The 25,743-nt window shown below is 39.5% G+C and overlaps 2 protein-coding genes across 4 annotated transcripts in view; both read left to right on the top strand.

Annotated features, from left to right (window-relative positions):
- LOC306861610 (polyunsaturated fatty acid 5-lipoxygenase-like) overlaps window positions 1-25,743 on the top strand; it is a 587,266-nt gene that overhangs the window by 350,119 nt on the left and 211,404 nt on the right. The gene's annotated exons all lie outside the window — the stretch shown is intronic.
- On the top strand, window positions 3,816-14,886 carry LOC306861514 (guanylate-binding protein 4-like). Of its 3 annotated transcripts, none has more exons than XM_079403810.1 (11): window positions 3,816-3,914; window positions 3,995-4,160; window positions 7,713-7,904; window positions 7,979-8,106; window positions 8,509-8,618; window positions 9,223-9,413; window positions 9,631-9,873; window positions 9,989-10,269; window positions 13,375-13,587; window positions 13,692-13,794; window positions 14,304-14,886. In XM_079403810.1, the coding sequence occupies exons 2-11, from the start codon at window positions 4,001-4,003 to the stop codon at window positions 14,744-14,746; spliced, it is 2,064 nt and encodes a 687-aa protein (XP_079259936.1). In that variant the 5' UTR covers window positions 3,816-3,914; window positions 3,995-4,000; the 3' UTR covers window positions 14,747-14,886. The 3 variants fall into 3 exon arrangements, with proteins under 3 accessions (XP_079259936.1, XP_079259937.1, XP_079259935.1); XM_079403811.1 differs by having other exon boundaries at window positions 3,859-3,914; window positions 4,007-4,160; XM_079403809.1 differs by having other exon boundaries at window positions 3,864-4,160.

The following is a 25,743-nucleotide window of genomic DNA, read 5'->3' as shown; positions in this document are numbered from 1 at the left end:
GTCTAAATGCTGAGGGGAAAAACACCAGTGTGAAGGGATGTGTTAATGATGTGAGTGAGTGCAGGTACCACTGCAGGAGAAATGGCTTGAATGAGATGGAATGGGATCAAGCGGACAAGTAGTAGGATAATTAGGATGAGTTTGGAGAGTTTTGCTTCAGAGAGTCAAGAGAAGGATGTGAACGAGTGTATGTTTGCTAGTGAGATAGACAGATTGTGGTGTGGAAAATTGTGCACTGATGTTTTTAATTGTATTAATGAAGAATGTGGCAAAGTCGTCAGTCGTTAGAGTAGATGAAGAAGGGGGAGGAGGAGGACAAAGGAGCTAGGAAAATGTTTTAAAGAGCATGCGAAAGGTAGACAAATGGTTCATTTTGTTATGGTAGTATGTCCTTTTACCAGTGGAGACATTAGCAGAGAAGGAAGGGAGGAGTGGCTGATACACATTAAGGTCAGTAGGATTTTTTGATTTGCGCCAGACAATTTCAGCAGCCCTGAGCTTAGAATGATGTTCGTGGAGAACATCAGACAGCCAAGGGGCAGAAGGGTAGTATGGACTGGCCTGGAAGATAAGGGGCACACGGTGTCTAAACAAGATGCAAGAGTGGAGCAGAAAGTATCAGTAGCACTGTTAGCATCAAGAGATGCTAACTGTTTAGGGGAAGGAAGCGAAGATAAAACCATACCAGATAGCTGGGAGGCGAGGGAGGGTCCTACATTTATTTATTTTTTATTTACAATTAAAATATTGAAACGTGCTTAAATTAGATATTTGTTCTTGTTTTAATCATAAACTTCATTTTGACCAATTTCTTATAAAAGAAGACTTCATTTTCCTTCTCAAGTAAATGCATCTTGATTTAAAAATCTTGTTCATATACACTGGAAAACAAGACAAAAATACTGAGGAAGAATGTCACTTTTTGTATTGTGATCAGAGGTTATTTCATATCTGTCAGAAGTTGTATTTTCAAACGTTGAAGTGTTGCTAATGCAAGATGTTTATTTTTAGAGACTGTAATGATGGGTCTGTAGAGTGCGGATCCATTTGCAGCTTTATTAACACAAACTCAGAGTTGAACAGGCAATGGTCAGTCGACAGCATCAAGGATATCAGAGGTAATCCTGTGGAGTAAACAGTTAACAGGCTCAGAGTCTGGGCAGGCAGCAAACAGGGCACAGAGAGAGTAATCCAAAAGGCAGCAAAGAATCACGAGAGATTATACAGTCCAAGATAATACACAAGGAAACCATAAATGGGGATAAAGTAATAAAGCTCGGTAATGTCAGCCACAGTGAAGAGTGAGAGTCTGGAAGCAGTTTAAATAGGCGGGCTAAGTGGCGTAACCTGTGAAGGTGATCAGTCCCAGGCACGGAGTTGTGGGAAATGAACTAATACACCAAAGAGGATGCTTAATTCATGACAGAGACCATATTGACGCATTGTGTTCCATTAAATTAATTCCTTAAATTGTCTTTACTTCATCTTAAAAAAGTCTTACTTTTACCTTCACAAAACCTGCAGAAATTAATTTTGATGTTTCTGAAATATCCAGTTATGTTACCCAAAATCATATTTCCCCATCATATAGTTTATCAAATGACCTACATAAATGCAGTTTTTAAAGGAAAACCCCACCGTTTTTCCATATTCCAATATGTTCTTCCCTCAACTTAGATGAGTTGATGCGTACCTCTCCCGTCTCAGTGCGTGCACTCAATCGCTGTAGCGCGTGGCACCACTATGCTAGCGTTTAGCTTGGCACCATTCATTCCTTAGGATCCAAACAGGGATGAATTTAGAAGCCACCAAACACTTCCATGTTTTCCCTATTTAAAGACGGTTACATGAGTAGTTACACAAGTAAGTATGGTGACACAGAATAAACAGTGGCGATTTTCTAAGCGATTATCTAAGCACTTCGCAGCACTTCGACCTCGGCGCAGTAATATGATCACTCCTGAAAACTCCCCCTCCGCACTTCGACCTCAGGAGTGATGATATTACTGCGCCGAGGTCGAAGTGCTGTGAAGTGCTCTTCCGCCATACATTATAGCTATCATTTTTTATCCGCTTAGAAAATCTCCACGTTTTATTCTGTGTCACCATACTTACTTGTGTAACTACTCATGTAACCGTCTTTAAATAGGGAAAACATGGAAGTGTTTGGTGGCTTCTAAATTCATCCCTGTTTGGATCCTAAGGAATGAATGGTGCTAAGCTAAACGCTAACATAGTGGCGCCACGCGCTACAGCGATTGAGTGCACGCACTGAGACGGGAGAGGTACGTATCAATTCATCTAAGTTGAGGGAAGAACATATTGGAATATGGAAAAACGGTGGGGTTTTCCTTTAAAATAAGTACGCTTTACTTTTTAAATTATTTATTAACATTTATTGTTTTACTTTTAAGATCAGTCATGCTAAAAATGAATCTTCTTTCCATGATCTGTGGCTTTCACTTCTTCAAATAAGGAGAATATGTGTTGTGTCAATGACAGTTATTATATGACTATGATATTTGATTGAGGTGGTTCCTGTTTTTTTTTTCTTATCTTATTTTCTGATCACACTCTTGAGGCGTAAGTCATTTATTATCTAAGAAAAAAAAGTCAGAGTAGATTCCCCAGTTGCACCAACTTCCTTTTTTTTTAATTGACACTTTGCCCCAGTTTCCCAGGAAGTGACGATTTTGTACTCTTAAACACATGGGCTGGAATCAATGCTTTATTTGAAAATGCTATATGCAGTATTCCAATTTTTTCCAATAAATTTCATTAGGAAAGAGCTAATGGGGCATAGATCCTTAATTTAGATATCACAGCTAGCCAGGAATCATTTTTTTTTTATTTATTTTTTTTTATTACAGTTTAATCATAATCTCACAAGCATTGATGTCTTCATCTCCATATTGTGAAGGAGTACACATAACCTTTTTGACATTTGATAGTCATAATAAATCACTCACATTTTTCAACAGGCTCCATCCATGATAGATTGACAGGTTTGGTGAAATCAATGCATAAAAGGGAAATCCAGAACTGGACACTGAGGCTCTTAACATTACTGGTGTGCATCCTGAGATAAAACAAAGGCACTGATATATTTTAAGATCAGTCAGTACAAGTTTCTTTCAGCTGAAACAACTCGGATTTACACTTTAATCTGAGACTAATCTTAAACCCTGTCTGTGAAACCAGTAATAGCTCAGGTAACCAGTATATGTTGCAAGTTTTGTTATTTGAATGAAAGCTTTCATGCAGCAATTTACTCGTTTAGCTAATGATTTTATCCAAATTTTTCTAAAGGGACACTGACTTTAATCCAAACACATTTTGTTCATTAATAAAAGCGATCCCTGGACTTTGAACTCTTGACCTTTGTATTGTGAGCATCATGCACTACTGATTAACTCAGGCATGCATAATATTTTCCAAATTATTTTCATAGTGTCTGATACACTAAAAGGAGAAAGGAAATTGTTGGAACTTTTCAGTGAATCTCATCAGAAAAAAACACCACAGGTTCAAAGTGATAATCGTTGTTTTTCTGCATTGTTACTCTTCAGATTTTGTTTCATAGCTCAGATGTACAACACGCCAATCTGTGTGGCATAATCACATTTGTGTTCCACAAAAACAGAAATCATTTTATCTGCGGTCACATGGTTTCCAGTAAGCAGCTGCTGATTGTGAAAGTGAAACCATGAGTTAAACTGGACACTAGTGTTTATGGTCAGTAGAAGGAGGTGCGAGTCACCAGAGCCAATAACCAGAGAGAGTGAGAGAACAGAGACAATCCCCCGATTCACTCTGACCAATCAGCATTAAAGGGCTGGACATAAAAGTGTGTAAAATATATAGACACAAAACTATGAGCATACAACACAGAACTCTGATCGAGCTACTGTAAGGTAAGGAAAAGACCTTCAGTTCATTTATACCAAATGAAAATACATAACACAGAAAATACATGTTTGTGATATTTATACAGTATATAATGCAGGAAGCTCGCAAGATGCGTCACTGTGCGCCTGTTTCCCCTCGTGTGAATGATGGATGTCAATCAAAATCCGTTCCTGTGAAGAGACACCGAGAATCCGGTGATGAGAAGCCGAAGAAAAGAAAGGCTCAAGATGAAGCGTCTGCATCACTTTCAGGTAGGCTTATGTTTGAAAAATGGAAAAGATTTGTAGTAGTGTAGAATGATGTAGCAGATTAACAGCTGAGAAACTTTAAAGGTGTTTTTTAATCTTTATTATGCTTTTCAAATTACATAATTAGGTGCTTTTACAGGTAGATTTCCAGAAGATTAGACTTGTATTCACATTTACATCAAGTACTAATAGCCATGCATAATACCTAAATGTAATTTTTACTTCCCTATAACTAATTTATCAACATATTTGACATAATTTACTTCTTTAGATTATTTGCACTCTCACAAAAACTGTTATAATTAAAGCTGAGTATTATAATCAAAGCTAAAATACAGGTACTTTTAGCAACACTATAAATTCCATGGCACACATACAGATACTAGAAAAGTTAAGCAGTTAAAAGGGAATTATGTATTCAAAAGTGGAAAGCATGTTTTGAATAACGTGAAGGCAGCATCATATGGCATATACTGTATCTTGGCCTTTTAATGACACTTAGTGGCTTGGAGGCAGCATAATGCAATCTGTAACCATCGTAATCTCAAACTCAAGTGTGACCATAGAGGATTTTCATCTGTGACAATTTCAGATTCCTATGGAAGCCCCTTTCCGCCAATGAATAAAAAATAAAACAAGGTAATTGCGACTTTTTATCTCACAATTCTGACTTTTTTTCTCGCAATTCTGAGATATAAACTCGCAATTCTGAGATATAAACTCGCAATTCTGATATAAACTCGCAATTCTGATATAAACTCGCAATTCTGGTATATAAACTCGCAATTCTGATATAAACTCGCAATTCTGAGATATAAACTCGCAATTCTGATATAAACTCACAATTCTGATATAAACTCGCAATTCTGATATATAAACTCGCAATTCTGATATAAACTCGCAATTCTGATATAAACTCGCAATTCTGATATATAAACTCGCAATTCTGATATAAACTCGCAATTCTGAGATATAAACTCGCAATTCTGATATAAACTCGCAATTCTGATATAAACTCGCAATTCTGATATAAACTCGCAATTCTGAGATATAAACTCGCAATTCTGAGATAAAAACTCACAATTCTGAGATATAAACTCGCAATTCTGAGATATAAACTCGCAATTCTGAGATAAAAACTCACAATTCTGAGATATAAACTCACAATTCTGAGATATAAACTCGCAATTCTGATATAAACTCGCAATTCTGAGATATAAACTCGCAATTCTGAGATAAAAACTCACAATTCTGAGATATAAACTCGCAATTCTGAGATAAAAACTCACAATTCTGAGATATAAACTCGCAATTCTGAGATATAAACTCGCAATTCTGAGATAAAAACTCACAATTCTGAGATATAAACTCGCAATTCTGAGATATAAACTCACAATTCTGAGATATAAACTCACAATTCTGAGATAAAAACTCGCAATTCTGAGATATAAACTCACAATTCTGAGATATACTCACAATTCTGAGATAAAAACTCACAATTCTGAGATATAAACTCACAATTCTGAGATATAAACTCACAATTCTGAGATAAAAACTCGCAATTCTGAGATATAAACTCACAATTCTGAGATATAAACTCACAATTCTGAGATAAAAACTCGCAATTCTGAGATATAAACTCGCAATTCTGAGATAAAAACTCACAATTCTGAGATATAAACTCGCAATTCTGAGATATAAACTCGCAATTCTGAGATAAAAACTCACAATTCTGAGATATAAACTCGCAATTCTGAGATATAAACTCACAATTCTGAGATATAAACTCACAATTCTGAGATAAAAACTCGCAATTCTGAGATATAAACTCACAATTCTGAGATATACTCACAATTCTGAGATAAAAACTCACAATTCTGAGATATAAACTCACAATTCTGAGATATAAACTCACAATTCTGAGATAAAAACTCGCAATTCTGAGATATAAACTCACAATTCTGAGATAAAAACTCACAATTCTGAGATATAAACTCACAATTCTGAGATAAAAACTGACAATTCTGAGATATAAACTCACAATTCTGAGATATAAACTCGCAATTCTGATATAAACTCGCAATTCTGAGATATAAACTCGCAATTCTGAGATAAAAACTCACAATTCTGAGATATAAACTCGCAATTCTGAGATAAAAACTCACAATTCTGAGATATAAACTCGCAATTCTGAGATATAAACTCGCAATTCTGAGATAAAAACTCACAATTCTGAGATATAAACTCGCAATTCTGAGATATAAACTCACAATTCTGAGATATAAACTCACAATTCTGAGATAAAAACTCGCAATTCTGAGATATAAACTCACAATTCTGAGATATACTCACAATTCTGAGATAAAAACTCACAATTCTGAGATATAAACTCACAATTCTGAGATATAAACTCACAATTCTGAGATAAAAACTCGCAATTCTGAGATATAAACTCACAATTCTGAGATATAAACTCACAATTCTGAGATAAAAACTCGCAATTCTGAGATATAAACTCGCAATTCTGAGATAAAAACTCACAATTCTGAGATATAAACTCGCAATTCTGAGATATAAACTCGCAATTCTGAGATAAAAACTCACAATTCTGAGATATAAACTCGCAATTCTGAGATATAAACTCACAATTCTGAGATATAAACTCACAATTCTGAGATAAAAACTCGCAATTCTGAGATATAAACTCACAATTCTGAGATATACTCACAATTCTGAGATAAAAACTCACAATTCTGAGATATAAACTCACAATTCTGAGATATAAACTCACAATTCTGAGATAAAAACTCGCAATTCTGAGATATAAACTCACAATTCTGAGATATAAACTCACAATTCTCAGAATTGCGAGTTTATATCTCCGAATTGCGAGGAAAAAAAGTCTGAATTGTGAGATAAAAAGTCGCAATTACCTTGTTTTATTTTTTATTCATTGGCGGAAACGGGCTTTCATAGATTCCTACCTGCTTCCCCATCAGAGAGAATAAAAAAGAAAGAAAGAAGTCTCAAACCTGAAATGTTCTGCACGCACACTTTTAACTATCGTGATCATTACATGTAGACTAAAACTCTAAGACTAAGCAACAAGAATGTGCACAATGTTTATATATGTGCATGTACCTTGTAATGTGCTCTAAAGATCAGTTTGATATAAAGTTGCAATTGTGTGTTATAAAGTCAAAATTGATTATATCAATGGAGAATTTATATTATATCGAGTTTAAATCTAAGAAAACGGTCAGATGTAAACTTGCGATTGTGAGGAAATAAATTCTGAAATATAGTCACAATTAACTTTTTATTTTTTATTTAGTGGCATAAACAAGCTTCCATACCATCCTGATATGAGATATTGAGGTTTCCCTAAGCCCCTGTACCACCAAAATTTGTTGCGCACCAAAATACAGACAACATTTTTGAGTGATTTTAATTAGGAAAACTGCCTTGTATATCTCAATCCACCTCAAGTTCTTTATTTCTAGTACACTGCCGTTCCTAAAGGCTTTCAAATGTGTGTATCTGTTCTGTTGGCAGATGCGTCTCCAGTGGTCATGGATAAACCAGTGTGCTTCGTTGGCACGGACTCAGATGGGAAGCTGTGTGTGCAGCAGTCAGCGCTGCAGATCCTGCTGCAGATCCAGCAGCCGGTGGTGGTGGTGGCCGTGGTGGGGCTCTACCGCACCGGGAAGTCCTACCTGATGAACCGCCTCGCTGGGAAACAAACAGGTCAGCGCTCATAGCAAACATCACGCAGTTCAAGTGAATGACATCACATGCTCAGAAGTCATTGTCATTATCAGGGTTTGCGCTGGGCAGCACAATTGAGTCCAAGACGAAGGGCATCTGGATGTGGTGTGTGCCCCATCCCACTAAAGCAGGAACCACTCTAGTGCTGCTGGACACCGAGGGACTCGGAGACGTGGATAAGGTGATGTGACAAGAAAACACAACTAGCATCACAAGCAGTTTCATGAGTACAAGAATACAAGACAACCATATTCATATAAAAACTGCAGTGTAATGACTGTTTGTCTGTGCAGCGTTTCAAAGCTGAAAGACAAAAACAAGCTGCTTCTATATCAGAGCACCTGAAATTGAAATCAAGACTTTAAAGTTTGTTGCTCAGTGACAGCAGAACTCTCCTGTCTGTGTTCAGTTTGCACAGATGGCCAAACCACAGAGTGCAAGCGTTTTATGAAGGCTACAAATGCACAAACAATTAAAATTAGTAAACTAATGAAGATGGAGAACTCCTGAATAAATGTATAAAAAGTATAAAAAACTTACTGGGTGATGCTAATAATGAAAAAAACACCTTTATCTTTCACAGGGAGACCCGAAGCATGACACCAACATCTTCTGTCTGGCTGTGTTACTCAGCAGCACTCTGGTCTACAACAGTCGAGGGACGATTGACAACAAGGCTGTGATGGATCTACAGTATCCTTCTGATCAGTTATAGATACCTAGGGGCAGTCATAGCCTAATGGATAGAGAGTTGGACTTGTAACCTGAAGGTCGTGGGTTCGAGTCTCGGGTCCGGCAGAGATTGTAGGTGGGGGAGTGAATAACCAACACTCTCTCCACCCTCAATACCACGACTGAGGTGAGACCCTTGAGCAAGGCATCGAACCCCCAACTGCTCCCCGGGTGCCACAGCATTGGCTGCCCACTGCTCTGGGTGTATGTTCACTACTGTGTGTACACTTGGATGGGTTAAATGCAGAGCACAAATTCTGAGTATGCGTCACCATACTTGGCCACACACCACTTCCCTTTTCCTTATATCAGTATAGATATCCAGCATGATATTTTTCCCCATTGAGATCTGATGTGTTTTCAATGTGTTCCTTTAAGTTTTTTTGAGCAGTGTATAATATTTAAAGTGATAACTTAATTACTTTTTCTGTCATGGCTTAAGTCTTACTGTAAAGTACTGGTGTTGTGAATTTGCTTATTACCTCTTGGAATAGCACTTTTGTTCTGCTAGACTATGTATCATGAGTTGTTGCTGCTTTGTGTTCATGCCTGAACACACGGTCAGATATGTCACTGAACTATCAGAGTGCATCAAGGTCAAATCTTCAGACGAGGATGCCGATGATTCAAGCGAGTTTGTGAAGTTCTTCCCTAGTTTCATCTGGGCTGTGAGGGACTTCACACTGGAGCTAAAGATCGATGGCAAAGATACAACAGAGGATGAGTACCTAGAGTTTGCTCTGAAGCTGAAACATGGTAATTTACAAATATCGCAAAAGGTTATTTTTAGAGTCCTCATAAACATTATCACAACTAGGACTTATTACTGTGTTGAATTGTTTTGGTATTTAAGCTTACAATTTCCTATGTCTCAGCATTTTATGTCCAGTAGCTCAAGCCAGCTACACTCCTAGAACAGACATGCTCTTCTCTAAAATTGAGAGCAGATAGAGAATGTGCTCATCTTTTCTAGGCACTTCAAGAAGTGTGGTGGAGTACAACTTTCCCAGGGAGTGCATCCAAAAATTCTTTCCTTCCAGGAAGTGCTTGACTTTCCCCTTTCCAACCGCCCCAGAAAATATGTCTTGCCTGGAGAGCTTGAATTCTGCTGACATTTCCTCTCAGTTCCTGAAGGTCACAGATGATTTCTGCAAGTTTGTCTTTCATGATAGCAATGTGAAGAGGCTGAAAGATGGATACACAGTCACTGGACGAGGTGATTCTAAAGAAAATTTGAACAGTTTGCATGTGCCTACAGAAAACCATGTATCAATACCTTTATCTATCAATACCATTTTATCTCTGTGTTTTATTTTTTTCTTTCGCTGAAGTTCTGGGTCATCTGGCAAAAACGTATGTGGACACCATCTCTAGTGGGGCTGTGCCATGTCTGGAGAATGCTGTGATTGCTATGGCAATGATTGAGAATGAGGCTGCAGTGAAGGAGGGGCTTGAGGTTTACCAGAGAGGAATGGAGAAGCTGAAGGACTCCTTTCCTCTGGAACTGAAGGATGTGTCCTCAGAACACCAACATCTCAGCAGCATGGCAACACAAGCCTTCATGAAGCATTCCTTCAGGGACACTGATGGGCGATACCTGAAATCTCTAGAGGTAGGCAATGTCAGTTCATGTAGGATGATGGTAAACCATTGATTATGGGCAACCAGCTGAAAAAAAAATTTCTCAACGCATGTAGCACAAAGGAAATGTTACAGATAGCTGAAATGTCCTCTGAAAGGGCACCGTAAAACAAGTCACCCATTTATTGTCTGATGGATACATGCTCAGGAATACCTGAAGCATGGCGAGGGGACGCAGTGTCTTGTCCCCCTTTTAAGGGAACCATTATTACATGCATAACCTGAGACCTTCCCTTTAGAATGAGAACTTGCGCTGTGTTCTCTAGAGGACACTATGGGGAACAAATGCCCAATCCACCATGCTGAAGGGATGAGTGCTTCATTGACTGAGACAAAAGTCAAAGTCTCTAAAGTAGTCCCCGTCCTTAAGGTACACACCTGCGGCTGACGTAACTTAATTCCCTTGTTACAAACCTTCTTTTCTTTGCAGTCAGAAATTAATCAGAAAAGAAGCTCAGCCCACAGGCAAAGCTGAAGGGCCTGGTAATCCTGAGCCATAGCATGATGGCTCTCTAATAAGAGAGGGGGACTAACTATGTTCCATGCTCTGGACAACTTCCAAGAAGGTTCTGAGAGCCTAATGACTTGGAACTGCTCACCGAGAGGAGGCCTCAGCAGGGTTACTCTTTGTATCAAGAGGAGGCCTAAAAACACTCCCCTGTAAAAAGCAGTAGACAAGGAAGCTTACAAAGAGTCGAGCATGCTGATTCCCTAAAGCGATAGGAGGCTTTACTTCATCCTATGCCCAGAGCAGCTTCCCAAGGAAGCTCACAGAAAGTCTAGCAACTTGAAATGCCATCCAGGCAGAGCTCTGGGGAGTGGAGACCTCAAATAAATTCCTTTCTGAAGTGAGAGGAGGCCCAGCAATACTCCAATTCCAGGCAGCAGCTAAGGAGGCTTGCAGAGAGCCTAACAACTTAGCCCTTAAAGGAAAACACCACCGTTTTTCCATATTCCAATATGTTCTTCCCTCAACTTAGACAAGTTGATACGGTACCTCTCCCGTCTCAGTGCATGCACTCAATCGCTCTAGCGAGCGGTGCCACTATGCTAGCGTTTAGCTTAGCACCATTCAATCCTTAGGATCCAAACAGGGATGAATTTTAAATGATGACTATAATGTATGGCGGAAGAGCACTTTGCAGTAATATCATCACTCCTACACGAGTAAGTATAGGAAGGGGGAGTTTTCAGGAGTGATGATATTACTGCGAAGTGCTCTTCCGCCATACATTATAGTCATTTTTATCCGCTTAGAAAATCGCCACTGTTTATTGTGTCGCCATACTTACTTGTGTAACTACTCATGTAACCGTCTTTAAATATGGAAAACATGGAAGTGTTTGGTAGCTTCTAAATTAATCCGTTTGGATCCTAAGGAATGAATGGTGCTAAGCTAAACGCTAACATAGTGGCGCCACGCGTATCAACTCGTCTAAGTTGAGGGAAGAACATATCGGAATATGGAAAACGGTGGCGTTTTCCTTTAAAGTGCCCCTATTATGGGTTATGAAAGGCTCATATTTTGGTTTTTGGAGTCCCCAACAACAGGTTGACATGCATGCAAGGTCAAAAAACACTTTCATTTTCTTAAAATATGCACTTATTTTTACCTTATTTGCTCAACGACTCCCAAACGATTCGCTCAACAATTCATTTTTACAAACTCCTCCTTTGCGTGACTCTAATCTGCGGTGATTGGCCGATTTCATTTAAAGATGTGTTTGTGAGCTTTTAATGCTCCAAAAGCGGCACCTAGTGGCAAAGAATGAATTTGCATTTTCATTCAGACCAGCGCAAAAATCAAGTTTTCCCAGGTCTGCGTACGCAACAAGTGGGTGGGCAATATGCTAATGTTTCATGTTGACATCAACATGAAACGGCTTGGGATTTGTTTTAAAAAACGACTCTTTCAACGACTCGTTTCAATGAATCAGAGTCGACTCTTTCTTTTGAGAGACAATAACTTTATACACGGTGCACTTTCAGATTTAAAACTTTGCAGGATGTTTTTATTCACTTAGAGAGCTGTGTTACACACTGCATGAAAGCTAATTTTCAGAAATCCATAATAGGGGCACTTTAACTGAACTTTGTCTCTAACTGAACTTAGCCCCTGATTGAACTTCTGACTTCAAACGATGGAGGCCTTGACATGAAGACTAGCACACAAAGAGGCTAGCAACTTGACACTTACTGCCAGGCTGCTCTAAGGATGGAGGCCTTGTCATAACTCTGTCTTAAGGCAAGGGGAGACTTAACAACGTCCTTTGTTCAAGATAGCTTCCAATCATGCTGTCAGAGCCTAATAACTCAAAGTGCTATCTAGAAGGAGCTGTAGGGAGCAGAGTCCTCAGACAGACAACTCTACAGTGAGAGGATCCCTGATGCCTCCATCATAAAAGAAGTCGTCAAAGAGGCCCACAGAGGGCACAGCAACTCTGAACTCCACAGACAGGGAAAGGGTACAACATCTCTTCAGTATACAGTAAGAGGAGGCCTAACTCTGTTCTATATATGGGACTGCTTCCAAGGAGACCCACATAGCCTAACAACTCGAAATTGCCATCCAAGCGGAGCTTAGAGGGGTGGAGTACTAAGCAAAACGACTCTCCGTAACGAGAGGAGGCCTAACAATGCTCCAATACCTCACCTGACAAAGTATTCACAGTCAGTTTCCTGTGCCACACCATCAGAAGGCAGATTTTAACATTAATGAAATACTGCCAAACATCATAGCAGCCCCAAGGGCTCGATGTAAATGTGTCTATAGCCTCTAATGCATGCCACATGACCTCAGTCAGTGGGGAGAAGGGGGAACGATGGGTGGAGGAAGGAGGCAGATGTTATTTAGCCTCTGGGACCCAAGAGTGCTGAGCACATGTTAACTCTGGATCACTTCCCTCAAATCTTGTGTTACTTCGGTCAGATACGTCTTGAGTCTCATCAGTCTAATCCTACTCATCTTGACTCAATGCTTAGAGCGCACTCGTTGTCAGATCGGATGATTTGAGAGATATATATCTATATCTCATATACCTTTCTGCTACTGACATGCTACATGTTATGTTTTTAGGAAAAGATTAATAAACTCTTTGATGAATACCTGTGCCAAAACAAGCAAGCTTCAAAGAGACGATGTGAAGATCTCCTGTCATCCCTCTCTACACCAATGGTGGAAAAACTCAAGAAGGGTTTCTATGCCAAACCTGGTGGTTATGATCTCTTCTGCAAAGATCTGGAGGACATTAGGGAGAAATACAACTGCCAGGCCAATAAAGAAGTCAAGGTCTTGCCCATATTAAATAACATCACAAGACGTGACCACTTTCATCATCATTGTCTTTGTCATAATTATCTTTTTTTTCTCTGTATGTGTGTGTATGTCAATAGGCTGAAGAGGTTCTAGAGGAATTCCTGAAGCAGAAGTCTGTGGATTCTAAAGCCATTCTGCAGGCGGACAAGAAACTCACTGAGAAGGACAAAAAGATTAAGGGTGAGAATTTTAAGTAATAAAATCCCTATTTCTCTGTTTGTAAATTCTTACTAGGTTTCTTGTGAAAATTGGTGCTTAAAGGTTTAGGTACATGTGAGAGTATTTATGCACAATGAGGGACTCAGAGACACAGACAGGATGATGTGGCAGCCAAAGAAGTTTCAAACAGAGCTACAAGTAGTACTAAGTTGTAGAAGCAGTTTCAAGGGTCCAAGAATAGTTTCACTTTCAGAGCACAGATAATCTTATTCACATAACATCTGCGGTTCCGGGGGCTACTTATACCATTATGAATAAAGACCAGTGTAATCAAGACCAATACTTGTATCTCTTCAGGCTCTATTTGGTTCTAAATCAGTTCTAACTTAAGGCTAGAGCTATGTATTGAGCTTTTTGCCCAGTGTGTGACCAGTTTTATAGTAAAACGGAGCCCCTAAATATAACGTGGTTTGAGTCTTTTCTTTGAAGCATCTGTTTTCTTCTTCCTCTTTTTGTCAATAAATGAGCAGAGGAAAAAGCGAAAGCAGTCCTCATGGAGCAGGAAATTAAAGCTAAAGAGGAGAAGCAGCGACAACTAGAAGAAAAGATGGAAGCAGAAAAACAGAGTAATGATGAGAGGATGAGACAGATGAAGGAGAAGATGGATGAGGAGATGAGGCTTCAGAAAGAGGAGTCTGAGCGTGCCATGGACAGTAAACTGAGGGAGCAGGCTGATCTGCTGCAGAAGGGCTTTAAAGAGAAGGCAGACAGGATGAGCCAAGAGATTGAAGAGTTCAAGAGACGGACCACTGAAGCAGAAAGTAACAGAGCTAGAGAGTTTGCAGCGACTTTAGAAAACGGCAACAAGAGACATGAGGAAACAATGGCTATGAATATGCAGCATCACAGAGAACAGATGATGGCCATAATGCAGATGAATGCACGCTCTTCAGGTGACTGTTGCGTCATGTGAAATGCATTTACTCTGTGATCGTCATTGAACAGGAAATTATACATTTCATTTCAGAAGCTTGTCTGGTCTGGCCTATGGCTCAGATCCTTCATAATTACATGTTTATTTGATATTGCTAATTAATTAAAAAATAAAGCTTTCATGTGTTATTATTCATGTATTACACGGCTCTGTGGAATACTTGATTCTGATTAGTCAGTCGCACTATTCAGTGGCTTGAGATCACCTGATAACGGCTGGTAAAACCTCTCATCCGTGTATCTTAACCAGGAGCTACTTTCAGTTTCACTATGTCACAGTTATGGATTATATTGGAAATGAAATCAGAGAATGTCAATATTAATATTACTGTAATATTGTTGCAGTGTTTGTATTTTTGCCAGGCTTATTGTCTTGCCGGAAATACTACAATATAAAGGTAGAATTTTAAAACGGTTTCAACAATAAATGAGAAAAACTCAAGCAGGGCTTCTATGCCAAACCTGGTGGCTATGATCTCTTCTGCAAAGATCTGGAGGACATTGGGAAGAAATACAACAGCCAGGCCAATAAAGGAGTCAAGGTCTTGTCCATATTAGACAACATCACAAGACATGACCACTTTCATCACCATCATTTTTTTCATAATTATCCTTTTTTTTCTGTATATGTGTGTATGCCAATAGGCTGAAGAGTATGAAATATGAAGATCTGAAACTTCAATATTGTTGCAGTGTTTGTATTGTTCTCAGGCTGACTGTCTTTTCCCTTGCAGGAATACTACAATATAAAGGTAGAATTTTAGCAGTTTCAATAATTCATGTTAACATAATTATTTATTCACATGTTAAGATAACTTAATTTGTTACATAATTTGTGATTACCCTCATAACCAAAGAGCCACATTAAAAATAATGGTCTCTGATTCGCATGTTAACAGAATAACATGCTAAGCTAACATACTGTAGCATAACAAACACAGGCACTGTTGACTTCATAATGGCATCTATAGTGAACATCAAATATCTGTTCGGTCATTTCTGTGCGGATCAGACCAAACATGGTCTGAGCGTATTTTGCACAAAATTGGACAAGATTTTTGGGAGGAGTAATGACTTTTTTTTTATTTATTTACTTCAAAATGGCACATAAACAAAATGATGGAAAATGAAACATGAGAAGTTGTTGGAATTTTAGTTTGCTTTGGGTTAAAACTAGTGCTGTCAAACGATTAATCGCATCCAAAATAAAAGTATGTGTATTGTGTATATTTTTTATGTATATATAAATACACACACATACAGTATATATTTTGAAAATATTTACATTTATATATTTATATTCTTACAAATATGTGTAATATATACAAATACATGCATGTATATATTTAAGAAAAATATGTTTATATATGTATGTGTACACAAATATTATGTAAACAAAAACTTTTATTTTGGATGCGATTAATTGTGATTAATCGTTTGACAGCACTAGTTAAAACTTCTCAGTTGCTGAGAACAAAAAAACCCCGAAAAAAAACATTTTATTATTTACTTGTTATTGTTATAGTCGCTGTGGTCCTCTAGTAAAGTGAAGGTGAAAGGTTAAGTGACATGTGGCCAAGTATGGTTACTCATACTCAGAATTTGTGCTCTGCATTTAACCCATCCAAGGGCACACACACACCGTGAACACACACCCAGAGCAGTGGGCAGCCAATGCTGTTGGGGGTTCGGTGCCTTGCTCAAGGGTCTCACCTCAGTCGTGGTATTGAGGGTGGAGAGAGTGCTGGTCATTCACTCTCCCCACCTACAATCCCTGCCAGACCTGAGACTCAAACCCACAACCTTTGGATTGACGAGTCCGACTCTCTAACCATTAGGCCACGACTGCCCTATCTACTCTGCCATCACTGAATCCATCCTCTGCACTTCAATAACTGTCTGGTACAGCTCAGCTACCAAATCTGACCTGAAATTTTGTCTCCCGCCCACCTGGACCAACAGATACAACCATATCAACCCCAAGTCCCAGTTTAGCACCAACTAGGCCAGTTTTGGCTGAAATTCTGCCAACTTCAGCACGAGCCATGACTCCAGCGTTTGGGCCTTTGGCTTCGGCCTCTAATACTCTCACTTCAGAGACTGCAGGACCCACTCCAGCCTCTGCAGCCTTAGGAATTCTGTGTCATGGTTTGGCTTCACAGCCTACTGCATATTTTCTGCACTGAGCATAGTTCTGCACTGGAATTTTTTGGTTTGTCAAACTTGTCGATGTTTATGGTGTCCAGTAAATCAACGTTTACTGATGCAACTTGGACACTTGGTTTCCATGATTTTCCATGTTTCTTTTTTAGGTAATGTCGTATTTATGTTACTTGAAATATAGAAATCTATGGGGAGTCTTCCTCTCCGTAGCTGTTTGGTACAAACCATACCAGCGTCATCATCTGCAGATCCAAGACAAATTAGCTGCAATGATTTTAACATGGCGTTTCAAAAAAGTAATTTAGAAAATTAACTCTAATGAAATTTACTTTGCAATTAATGAAAATACACTTACAATATTTTTTAAATATAACCAAAGTGTTATTTTTCAAATTACGCCAATCACAAACATTCATCTGGATGGATATATATTTAATAAATACTAAATGCTAACACTTTATGATATGTTGCATAACGTCACAGCACTGTGATTAAAGAGCCAAGACGAAGATGAAGAATTCAATAACCTTTAATGTGCATTAAGGGTAATCCAGACAGGGCAGGTAGACCGACACACACACACACACACACGAGGTAACGTACTCAACACCGGACAACTTAACAGGGGTTTGTTTCCCAAAAGCATTGTTAGTTAACTATGGTTGTTAGTTCAAATTAACTCTATTGGTAACGATGGAACTTGCGGGCATAGTTGCTTTTGGGAAACGCACCCCAGATTAGAACTAAAGTAGGGGTGCTAATGAGGGACAGACAGGTGAGGAGGATCAACTAATGAGGACACAGGTGAACAGAATGACACAATCAAACACAGGGAAAACTGTGTCACAGAACACATGAGGAAAGAAAACAACAAAACAGTCCAAGGGTGTGACACAAGTATTTATCGTCCTTCATATTGACTGAGTTTTTGAACTTGGACTTAAATGTTGGATAAATGTTTCTCCTGTTTTCTCTGTCAGTCTTGTTGGGACTGTTGAGGCCATTTCATCTGATTTTAAACTAGTTTAATTATAGACTGATTTGTGCCTTGTATCAATTATGTGTGTTGTATTTAAGTGCTTCTCTCTGGATGTTGCAGCATTGTTTATTAATAGTGATTGGGAGTAAAAAACACTCGCTCTGAGTTTGTATTGCATTAATACAACTGCGGGGAACTCAAGACTTTAGAACTGAACTACTTTAGTTCAGGTCTGGAGACCAGGAGGCTTACAGCTCAACCAGAGCCAACCTGGGGAAGGGTATCTGCCAGGCCAAACTCACACACAAACAGAAGATTGAAGAACACTTCAATTCTTCAGACCCCCGGCGTATGTGGCAAGGCATACAATCTATCACAGATTACAAACCACCTAACTCTGTGCACCCCTCCAACTGTGCCTCCCTCCCAGACGAGCTCAATCACTTTTATGCTCGTTTTGATCAAAATAATAAGGAGATCTCACTCAAATCTGAGCATCAACCCAGTGAACTGCCTCTCACACTCTCCACATCAGATGTTTACTCCACTCTGCGTAAGGTGAATGCGCGGAAGGCAGCTGGCCCTGACGGAATACCTGGTCGTGTGCTTAAAGCCTGTGCGGAGCAGCTAGCTGAGGTCTTCACTGACATTTTCAATCTGTCCCTGGCCCAAACAACTGTCCCCACTATCTTCAAAACCTCCACCATCGTACCAGTACCGAAACACTCCACTGCCTCGGTCCCTAACGACTTCCGTCCTGTTGCACTCACCCCCATCATTGCCAAGTGTTTTGAGAAACTGGTTTCATCCCACTTAAAATCCTGTCTCCCTGCTACACTAGACCCATTCCAATTTGCCTATCGCCACAATAGGTCAACAGAGGACGCCATCTCAACAGCACTTCACCCTGCCCTCACCCACCTGGACAGTCAAAACACACATGTGAGAATGCTGTTCATAGATTTCAGTTCAGCATTTAATACTGTAATCCCCTCCAAGCTGATCTCCAAGCTCAGCCAGCTTGGAATCAGCACACCCATCTGCAATTGGATTCTAGATTTTCTGACTAACAGACCTCAGTCCGTCAAGTTAGATAACCTCTCCTCCTCCATCATCATCCTGAACACCGGCGTGCTTCAGGGCTGCATACTGAGCCCTCTCCTGTACTCCCTCTTCACCCATGACTGTGTTCCTGTTTATGGCTCCAACACCATAATCAAATTTGCAGATGACACCACGGTGGTAGGTCTGATCAAGGATGACAATGAGTCAGCCTACAGGGATGAGGTGCAGCACCTGGCTGTGTGGTGTGCCACCAACAATCTAGAACTAAACACCCAGAAGACAAAGGAGATCATTGTGGACTTCAGGCGGACTAGGAGTCATGCACACACACCCATCTACATCAACGGAGCTGTAGTGGAGCGTGTGTCGAGTTTCAAGTTCCTTGGCATCCACATCTCTGATGACCTCACCTGGTCCCATAACACCTCCACTCTGGTCAAAAAGGCACAGCAGCGCCTTTACTTCTTAAGGAGCCTTAAGAAAGTTCACCTGAATCCCAGGATCCTTGTGGAATTCTACCGCTGTACCATTGAGAGCATACTCATGAACTGCATCTCAGTATGGTACAGCAATTGCTCCGCATCTGACCGCAAAGCACTCCAGCGGGTGGTGAAAACTGCTCAACGGATCACCGGCACCCAGTTAACTTCCATTGAGAACATTTATCATAAGCGCTGTCTGGGCAGGGCAAGAAACATCATCAAGGATGCCTCTCACCCTAACCATGGACTTTTCACCCTCCTTCCATCCGGCAGGCGTTACAGGTGCCTACGCTCTCGCACTAGTAGGCTCAGGAAGAGCTTCTTCCCCGAGGCTGTGACACTTCTGAACGCCACACCACCAATCTAACTCCTGCACCTGTTTATTACTGCACTGGTCACAGTACTTTACACACATGCATTTGCACTACTCATATTTTGCACAGACTGCACATTGTTAAAGTTATTACACTATAAACTGTCTAAAGTTGTTACTGTACAAAGCACAGTAAACAATTTCTATAAAATATTGCACTACTGTTATTTTGCATAGAATACATTGTTTTATCAATACTTTGCACACTCATCCAGCTGTATTTATTACCACTGTTCTCACGTTTCTGCTGTTCATAATGTGTATATATAATCCTACATTGCTCCGTTCATAGTGTACATACAATCCCTACATTGCATTCCTATTTATATTTATATTCTGTATATACTCAATACTGTATATAGCAATTCCACTGTACATTCTGTAAATCATATCTTCACTTACTCTGCACTTGTATATAAAACACTATATTTATGCACTTCTGATTAGATGCTAACTGCATTTCATTAGCTCTGTACTTGTACTCTGCATAATGACAATAAAGTTGAATCTAATCTAATCTAATCTAATCTAATCAACGCCGCCATCCACGGCTCTCCCAAGCCCGCCATCCGGTTCCAGGTGTGTGTTATTAATTATCTAGTTGTCTCCGTTTATAAGCCCTGTGTTTCCCTGTCTTTGTGTCCGCTGTTATGTCTATATATCTTCAAGTCTCCATGTTGAGTTCCAGCCTGTTGATGTATACCCTTTTGAGTTATTAAAGTCTGTTATGAGTTCAACCTGCATCTCCTCGTCTCCCCGTTCCAGTGAAACGCGACAGTCTCCTTAAAATAAACTCTGAAATTAAGTGTTAAAGTGATTGTCAAAAGTTTAAAAAATCCTCTAATGAGGTAATGAGATCTAATGAGATAATGTCATTTAAGAATCTATTAAAGTACAATCCTTTTAGGAGAGGAATTAAGAGCTGAGTGCTCCCATTCTGCCATCAAGATATTTGTGTACAATGGAACAAACTTTCTGCCCATAGCGGTGCCCTTGACCTGTAAATAAAATCTGGAGTCAAATTCAAACTCATTTTTAGTCACGTTAGGCATTCTGGGGACAGGGTATTTGGGCATGCAGCTTTTGACTGCTCTCAATGCAGACTCCGTCTCTGTTTGCATATAAACTATATCTATTGTAAATAAAAATCAGTTTTGAGGAATTTTGATTGTTACCAATGTTCTCAGTGAAGTTGTATGTCTTTAAGGTAACATGGATGCCTTTGGAAAATGGGATTGAGAGAGTGCTCAATGACTTCTGCTATGAAATAAGTTTCATTGTTGCAATCAGAGACAATCGGCCTACCTGGTGACATTTCAAAGCATTTACACTAGGTCTCGGGTTTCTTCTGTATTTTAGGGAGTATTTACAAATGCGAGGCTTGGGGGAGCTGCTCCCCATCAAGTATTCCTGTTGCTCACGATTTATGATTCCTAGAGCCGTCATTTTATCTAGTAGTTGTTTAACTTCATTCATAGTTTCTAGATATATGGGTTTGTCTAAGGATTCACAATGGTGTGTTTTGGAGATCTCTCATCTACAGCCATGAGTAAATGGAATTTTCTTCCTCAAAAAAAAGTTTCAAGTTTGATTCTACGGTGATACTTTTGCATAATCAATGTTTTTTTTGTTTTGTTTTTTAATCTGGGCAACCCTAGGAAAGTAATACAATTAAGGCCTTTGGAAAGAAGGGAAAACTGGGTCGAGAAAAGAGAAGGATTTCAGTGAATTGGACCTCCCACGTGGGTCTGGACACAAACACAAATTTATTGTTAAAGGGGTCATCAGATGCCCATTTTACACAAATTGATATGATTCTTTAGGGTCTTAATGAAAAGTATATAACATACTTTGGTTAAAATTTCTCAATTGTAGAGTAAGAAACACTTTTTTAAACCTGTTAAAATCAGCTCTGTTTCCATCAAGCAATTCTAGTCCATGTTGCTTTAAATGCTAATGACTCTGCTGACCCTGCTCCTCTCTTCCGTGGAGTGACGAGCAGTACTGCTTACTTCAGCCGCGAAACTAGCTAACTAGGATGTTATTAGGAAAGGCGATTTGCAAAGATTCATAAAAAACCCTTACACTCACTTCTTCTGTAGATGAAGCTGGATCACAAATGATTCAGGCGAACGTAGACGCATTTAGGCCGCATGGATGCGCAGGGAGTTCTTGCCCAGAACAGAACCATACCACCAATCCAAACTGTACGCTAGTCGTCAGTCATCTTTGACGATAGTGGTCCTGACTGAACTACCATTTCTGTCCTTTAGTGTGATGTAATGTCCTTTGGTGCGAGTCATGTGACACACAAATAACCATAGGTTGTTGGGGGTTTTTTTTATCTAAAAATATCAAGTCATGGGGAAAAAATAAGGGTATTCATAATTACATATTTAATAACACTACATGAAAATAAATGTCTAACCATGAAGATAAATCTCTCTTATGCGATTTTGCATATTATAAAGAGGTTTTTTTTTTTCTTATTTTTTGCAATATCACACCATAGGGCACGTTTAAGGTACACTTCAATAATGTAAAAAAAAAAACTGTGAACGAACTGACAAAGTTAGTGAATCCTTATATTTTTTTCAAACATCAGCCTTGACGCCACAAATGTTTTTTTTATCACATATTTGTCAGCTATGTATAGGGGATGGTAGAATACCAGTGTTTGCAAGCCTTGTCATAGCCGTATCTGGTGTAGAGCAGGGGTTTTCAACCTGTGTGGGGCGCCAGCACCTGTCAAGGGGGGCGCGAGCATCAATTAATTCAGAGACATTGCCTTGAAGATTTATGAATACGAGCTTTCAAATCTTCAGCCATCCGCTAGGGGGCAATCTGACTCCCGCTGTTAGGCGACAGTGAGAATGGTGTAAAATGATTTACGGTTAGTCATGTCAGAAATCCAACCACAGATTGGCATGTTGTTATCTCAGAAACAGGCTCAGCCATCACACTGAATCAGGTAAGCTGGTTATATGTTTATGTTTCTTAATGCTACGCACTGGAATCGCAGCAAACAATATGTGAATGATGTTCGCACACTTTGGGCTCGCGCGGCGGAGGGGGGTGGGGTTTGGGGTGTTGAGGGGGGCGCGAGTGAAATTACACAAACTTGGGGGGGCGCATGTCCTAAAAGGTTGAAAACCCCTGGTGTTGAGGATGCTACCGCAGCAATACGAGATACTTGTGATTGTCTGATGTTTCGAGTGCCTTTGGGTCTCGCTCCCTGTTTGTGCCATTGATTAGGGTAAACGTACCTATTAAGCACACTTTCATTTTTGAGCTCAGATTATAAAAAATAATTTATTATCCTACTTGATATCTTAACCAATTGATGTGTTTGTTACTACATACCTCCTGTAATTTGAAGTCAATCAGATCATTTCACGCTGAGATATGGGTCTCTATGGCTGCATCCGAAACCGCCTACTTCTCTACTACAGGTCCTTCTCAAAAAATTAGCATATTGTGATAAAGTTCATTATTTTCTGTAATGTACTGATAAACATTAGACTTTCATATATTTTAGATTCATTACAACACAACTGAAGTAGTTCAAGCCTTTTATTGTTTTAATATTGATGATTTTGGCATACAGCTCATGAAAACCCAAAATTCCTATCTCAAAAAATTAGCATATTTCATCCGACCAATAAAAGAAAAGTGTTTTTAATACAGAAAAAGTCAACCTTCAAATAATTATGTTCAGTTATGCACTCAATACTTGGTCGGGAATCCTTTTGCAGAAATGACTGCTTCAATGCGGCGTGGCATGGAGGCAATCAGCCTGTGGCACTGCTGAGGTGTTATGGAGGCCCAGGATGCTTCGATAGCGGCCTTAAGCTCATCCAGAGTGTTGGGTCTTGCGTCTCTCAACTTTCTCTTCACAATATCCCACAGATTCTCTATGGGGTTCAGGTCAGGAGAGTTGGCAGGCCAATTGAGCACAGTAATACCATGGTCAGTAAACCATTTACCAGTGGTTTTGGCACTGTGAGCAGGTGCCAGGTCGTGCTGAAAAATGAAATCTTCATCTCCATAAAGCTTTTCAGCAGATGGAAGCATGAAGTGCTCCAAAATCTCCTGATAGCTAGCTGCATTGACCCTGCCCTTGATAAAACACAGTGGACCAACACCAGCATCACTGACTGTGGGTACTTGACACTGGACTTCAGGCATTTTGGCATTTCCCTCTCCCCAGTCTTCCTCCAGACTCTGGCACCTTGATTTCCGAATGACATGCAAAATTTGCTTTCATCCGAAAAAAGTACTTTGGACCACTGAGCAACAGTCCAGTGCTGCTTCTCTGTAGCCCAGGTCAGGCGCTTCTGCCGCTGTTTCTGGTTCAAAAGTGGCTTGACCTGGGGAATGCGGCACCTGTAGCCCATTTCCTGCACACGCCTGTACACGGTGGCTCTGGATGTTTCTACTCCAGACTCAGTCCACTGCTTCCGCAGGTCCCCCAAGGTCTGGAATCGGTCCTTCTCCACAATCTTTCTTCAGGGTCCGGTCACCTCTTCTCGTTGTGCTGCGTTTTCTGCCACACTTTTTCCTTCCCACAGACTTCCCACTGAGGTGCCTTGATACAGCACTCTGGGAACAGCCTATTCGTTCAGAAATGTCTTTCTGTGTCTTACCCTCTTGCTTGAGGGTGTCAATGATGGCCTTCTGGACAGCAGTCAGGTCGGCAGTCTTACCCATGATTGCGGTTTTGAGTAATGAACCAGGCTGGGAGTTTTTAAAAGCCTCAGGAATCTTTTGCAGGTGTTTAGAGTTAATTAGTTGATTCAGATGATTAGGTTAATAGCTCGTTTAGAGAACCTTTTCATGATATGCAAATTTTTTGAGATAGGAATTTTGGGTTTTCATGAGCTGTATGCCAAAATCATCAATATTAAAACAATAAAAGGCTTGAACTACTTCAGTTGTGTTGTAATGAATCTAAAATATATCCCTAAAAAAAAAAACACATGAATTTCACGTTTTCCACATGTGATCACATGTGTTCATATGTTTTCCACATGTGTCCATATATTTTCCACGTGTGATCACATGTATCCATATATTTTTCACATGTGATCACATGAAGACAACATGTCACCACATGTTGCAACATAAGAGCACATGTGGAAAATGTTTCCATGGGTTAATCGGTTAACATGTGGATCACATGTTAGTTACATGTAACAAATGCCACCTATCACCACATGTGGACAACATGTGAAGTTCATGTGGACAACCTATCACCACATGTGGATAATGTGATCACACGTGGACACCATGTCACATGCAACATGTAGCACATGTGGAAAAGATGTTACAGGTTGTAACATGTGGAGCACATGTGTAACATGAAACCCATTCCAACATCACATCATATTGCATTATTTGCAGCTTCACTATATTTTCAGCAAGTTGAGTTTTTAAGTTTCCACAAAACATATACACAAATAACCTACATATGGAAACTGTATAAAAGCACAAATGAAACTAGTTTTTTTTTCTTTACAAATCTTTATTTAAATGAGTTATTGCATAGTCTTCAAAACTGCATGTTCACAATTGCAAGATTGCAACATTCACATTAAAAACAGGCATTCATGTGTTTGTGTGTAGATCTTCGCATAACCCACTGCGCTACAGAGCTCTTTTTTTTTTTGTCAACCTCAACATATACAGGATTCTTGGTGTTACGGTTACATTTCATACTTTACAAAACAAAACAATAAAAAATATAAATAAATAAAACAACAGTTAACAATAATAAAATAAAAAGTTGTTGACCAAAGTATTAAATACTGACCAGTTATTGTTTGACGTAAAACTATTCACAATTACAGGACTGCAACATACCCACATGAAAAACAGCCAATCTTGTGTTTGTGTAGATCTGTATGCGACTTGAG

The sequence above is a fragment of the Barbus barbus genome (genome assembly GCF_936440315.1).
Source record: "Barbus barbus genome assembly, chromosome: 42".
NCBI lineage: Eukaryota > Metazoa > Chordata > Actinopteri > Cypriniformes > Cyprinidae > Barbus > Barbus barbus.
This window is presented reverse-complemented; position numbering and strand designations above follow the sequence as displayed.

Bases quoted from the DNA above. Each gene is read 5' to 3' on its own strand.
- LOC306861514 (XM_079403809.1), top strand. From the start codon at position 3,974: ATGTTTGTGATATTTATACAGTATATAATGCAGGAAGCTCGCAAGATG. The intron at 9,874-9,988 runs GTGATTCTAAAG...CTTTCGCTGAAG, and splicing joins ATACACAGTCACTGGACGAG to TTCTGGGTCATCTGGCAAAA. The intron at 10,270-13,374 runs GTAGGCAATGTC...TTATGTTTTTAG, and splicing joins GATACCTGAAATCTCTAGAG to GAAAAGATTAATAAACTCTT.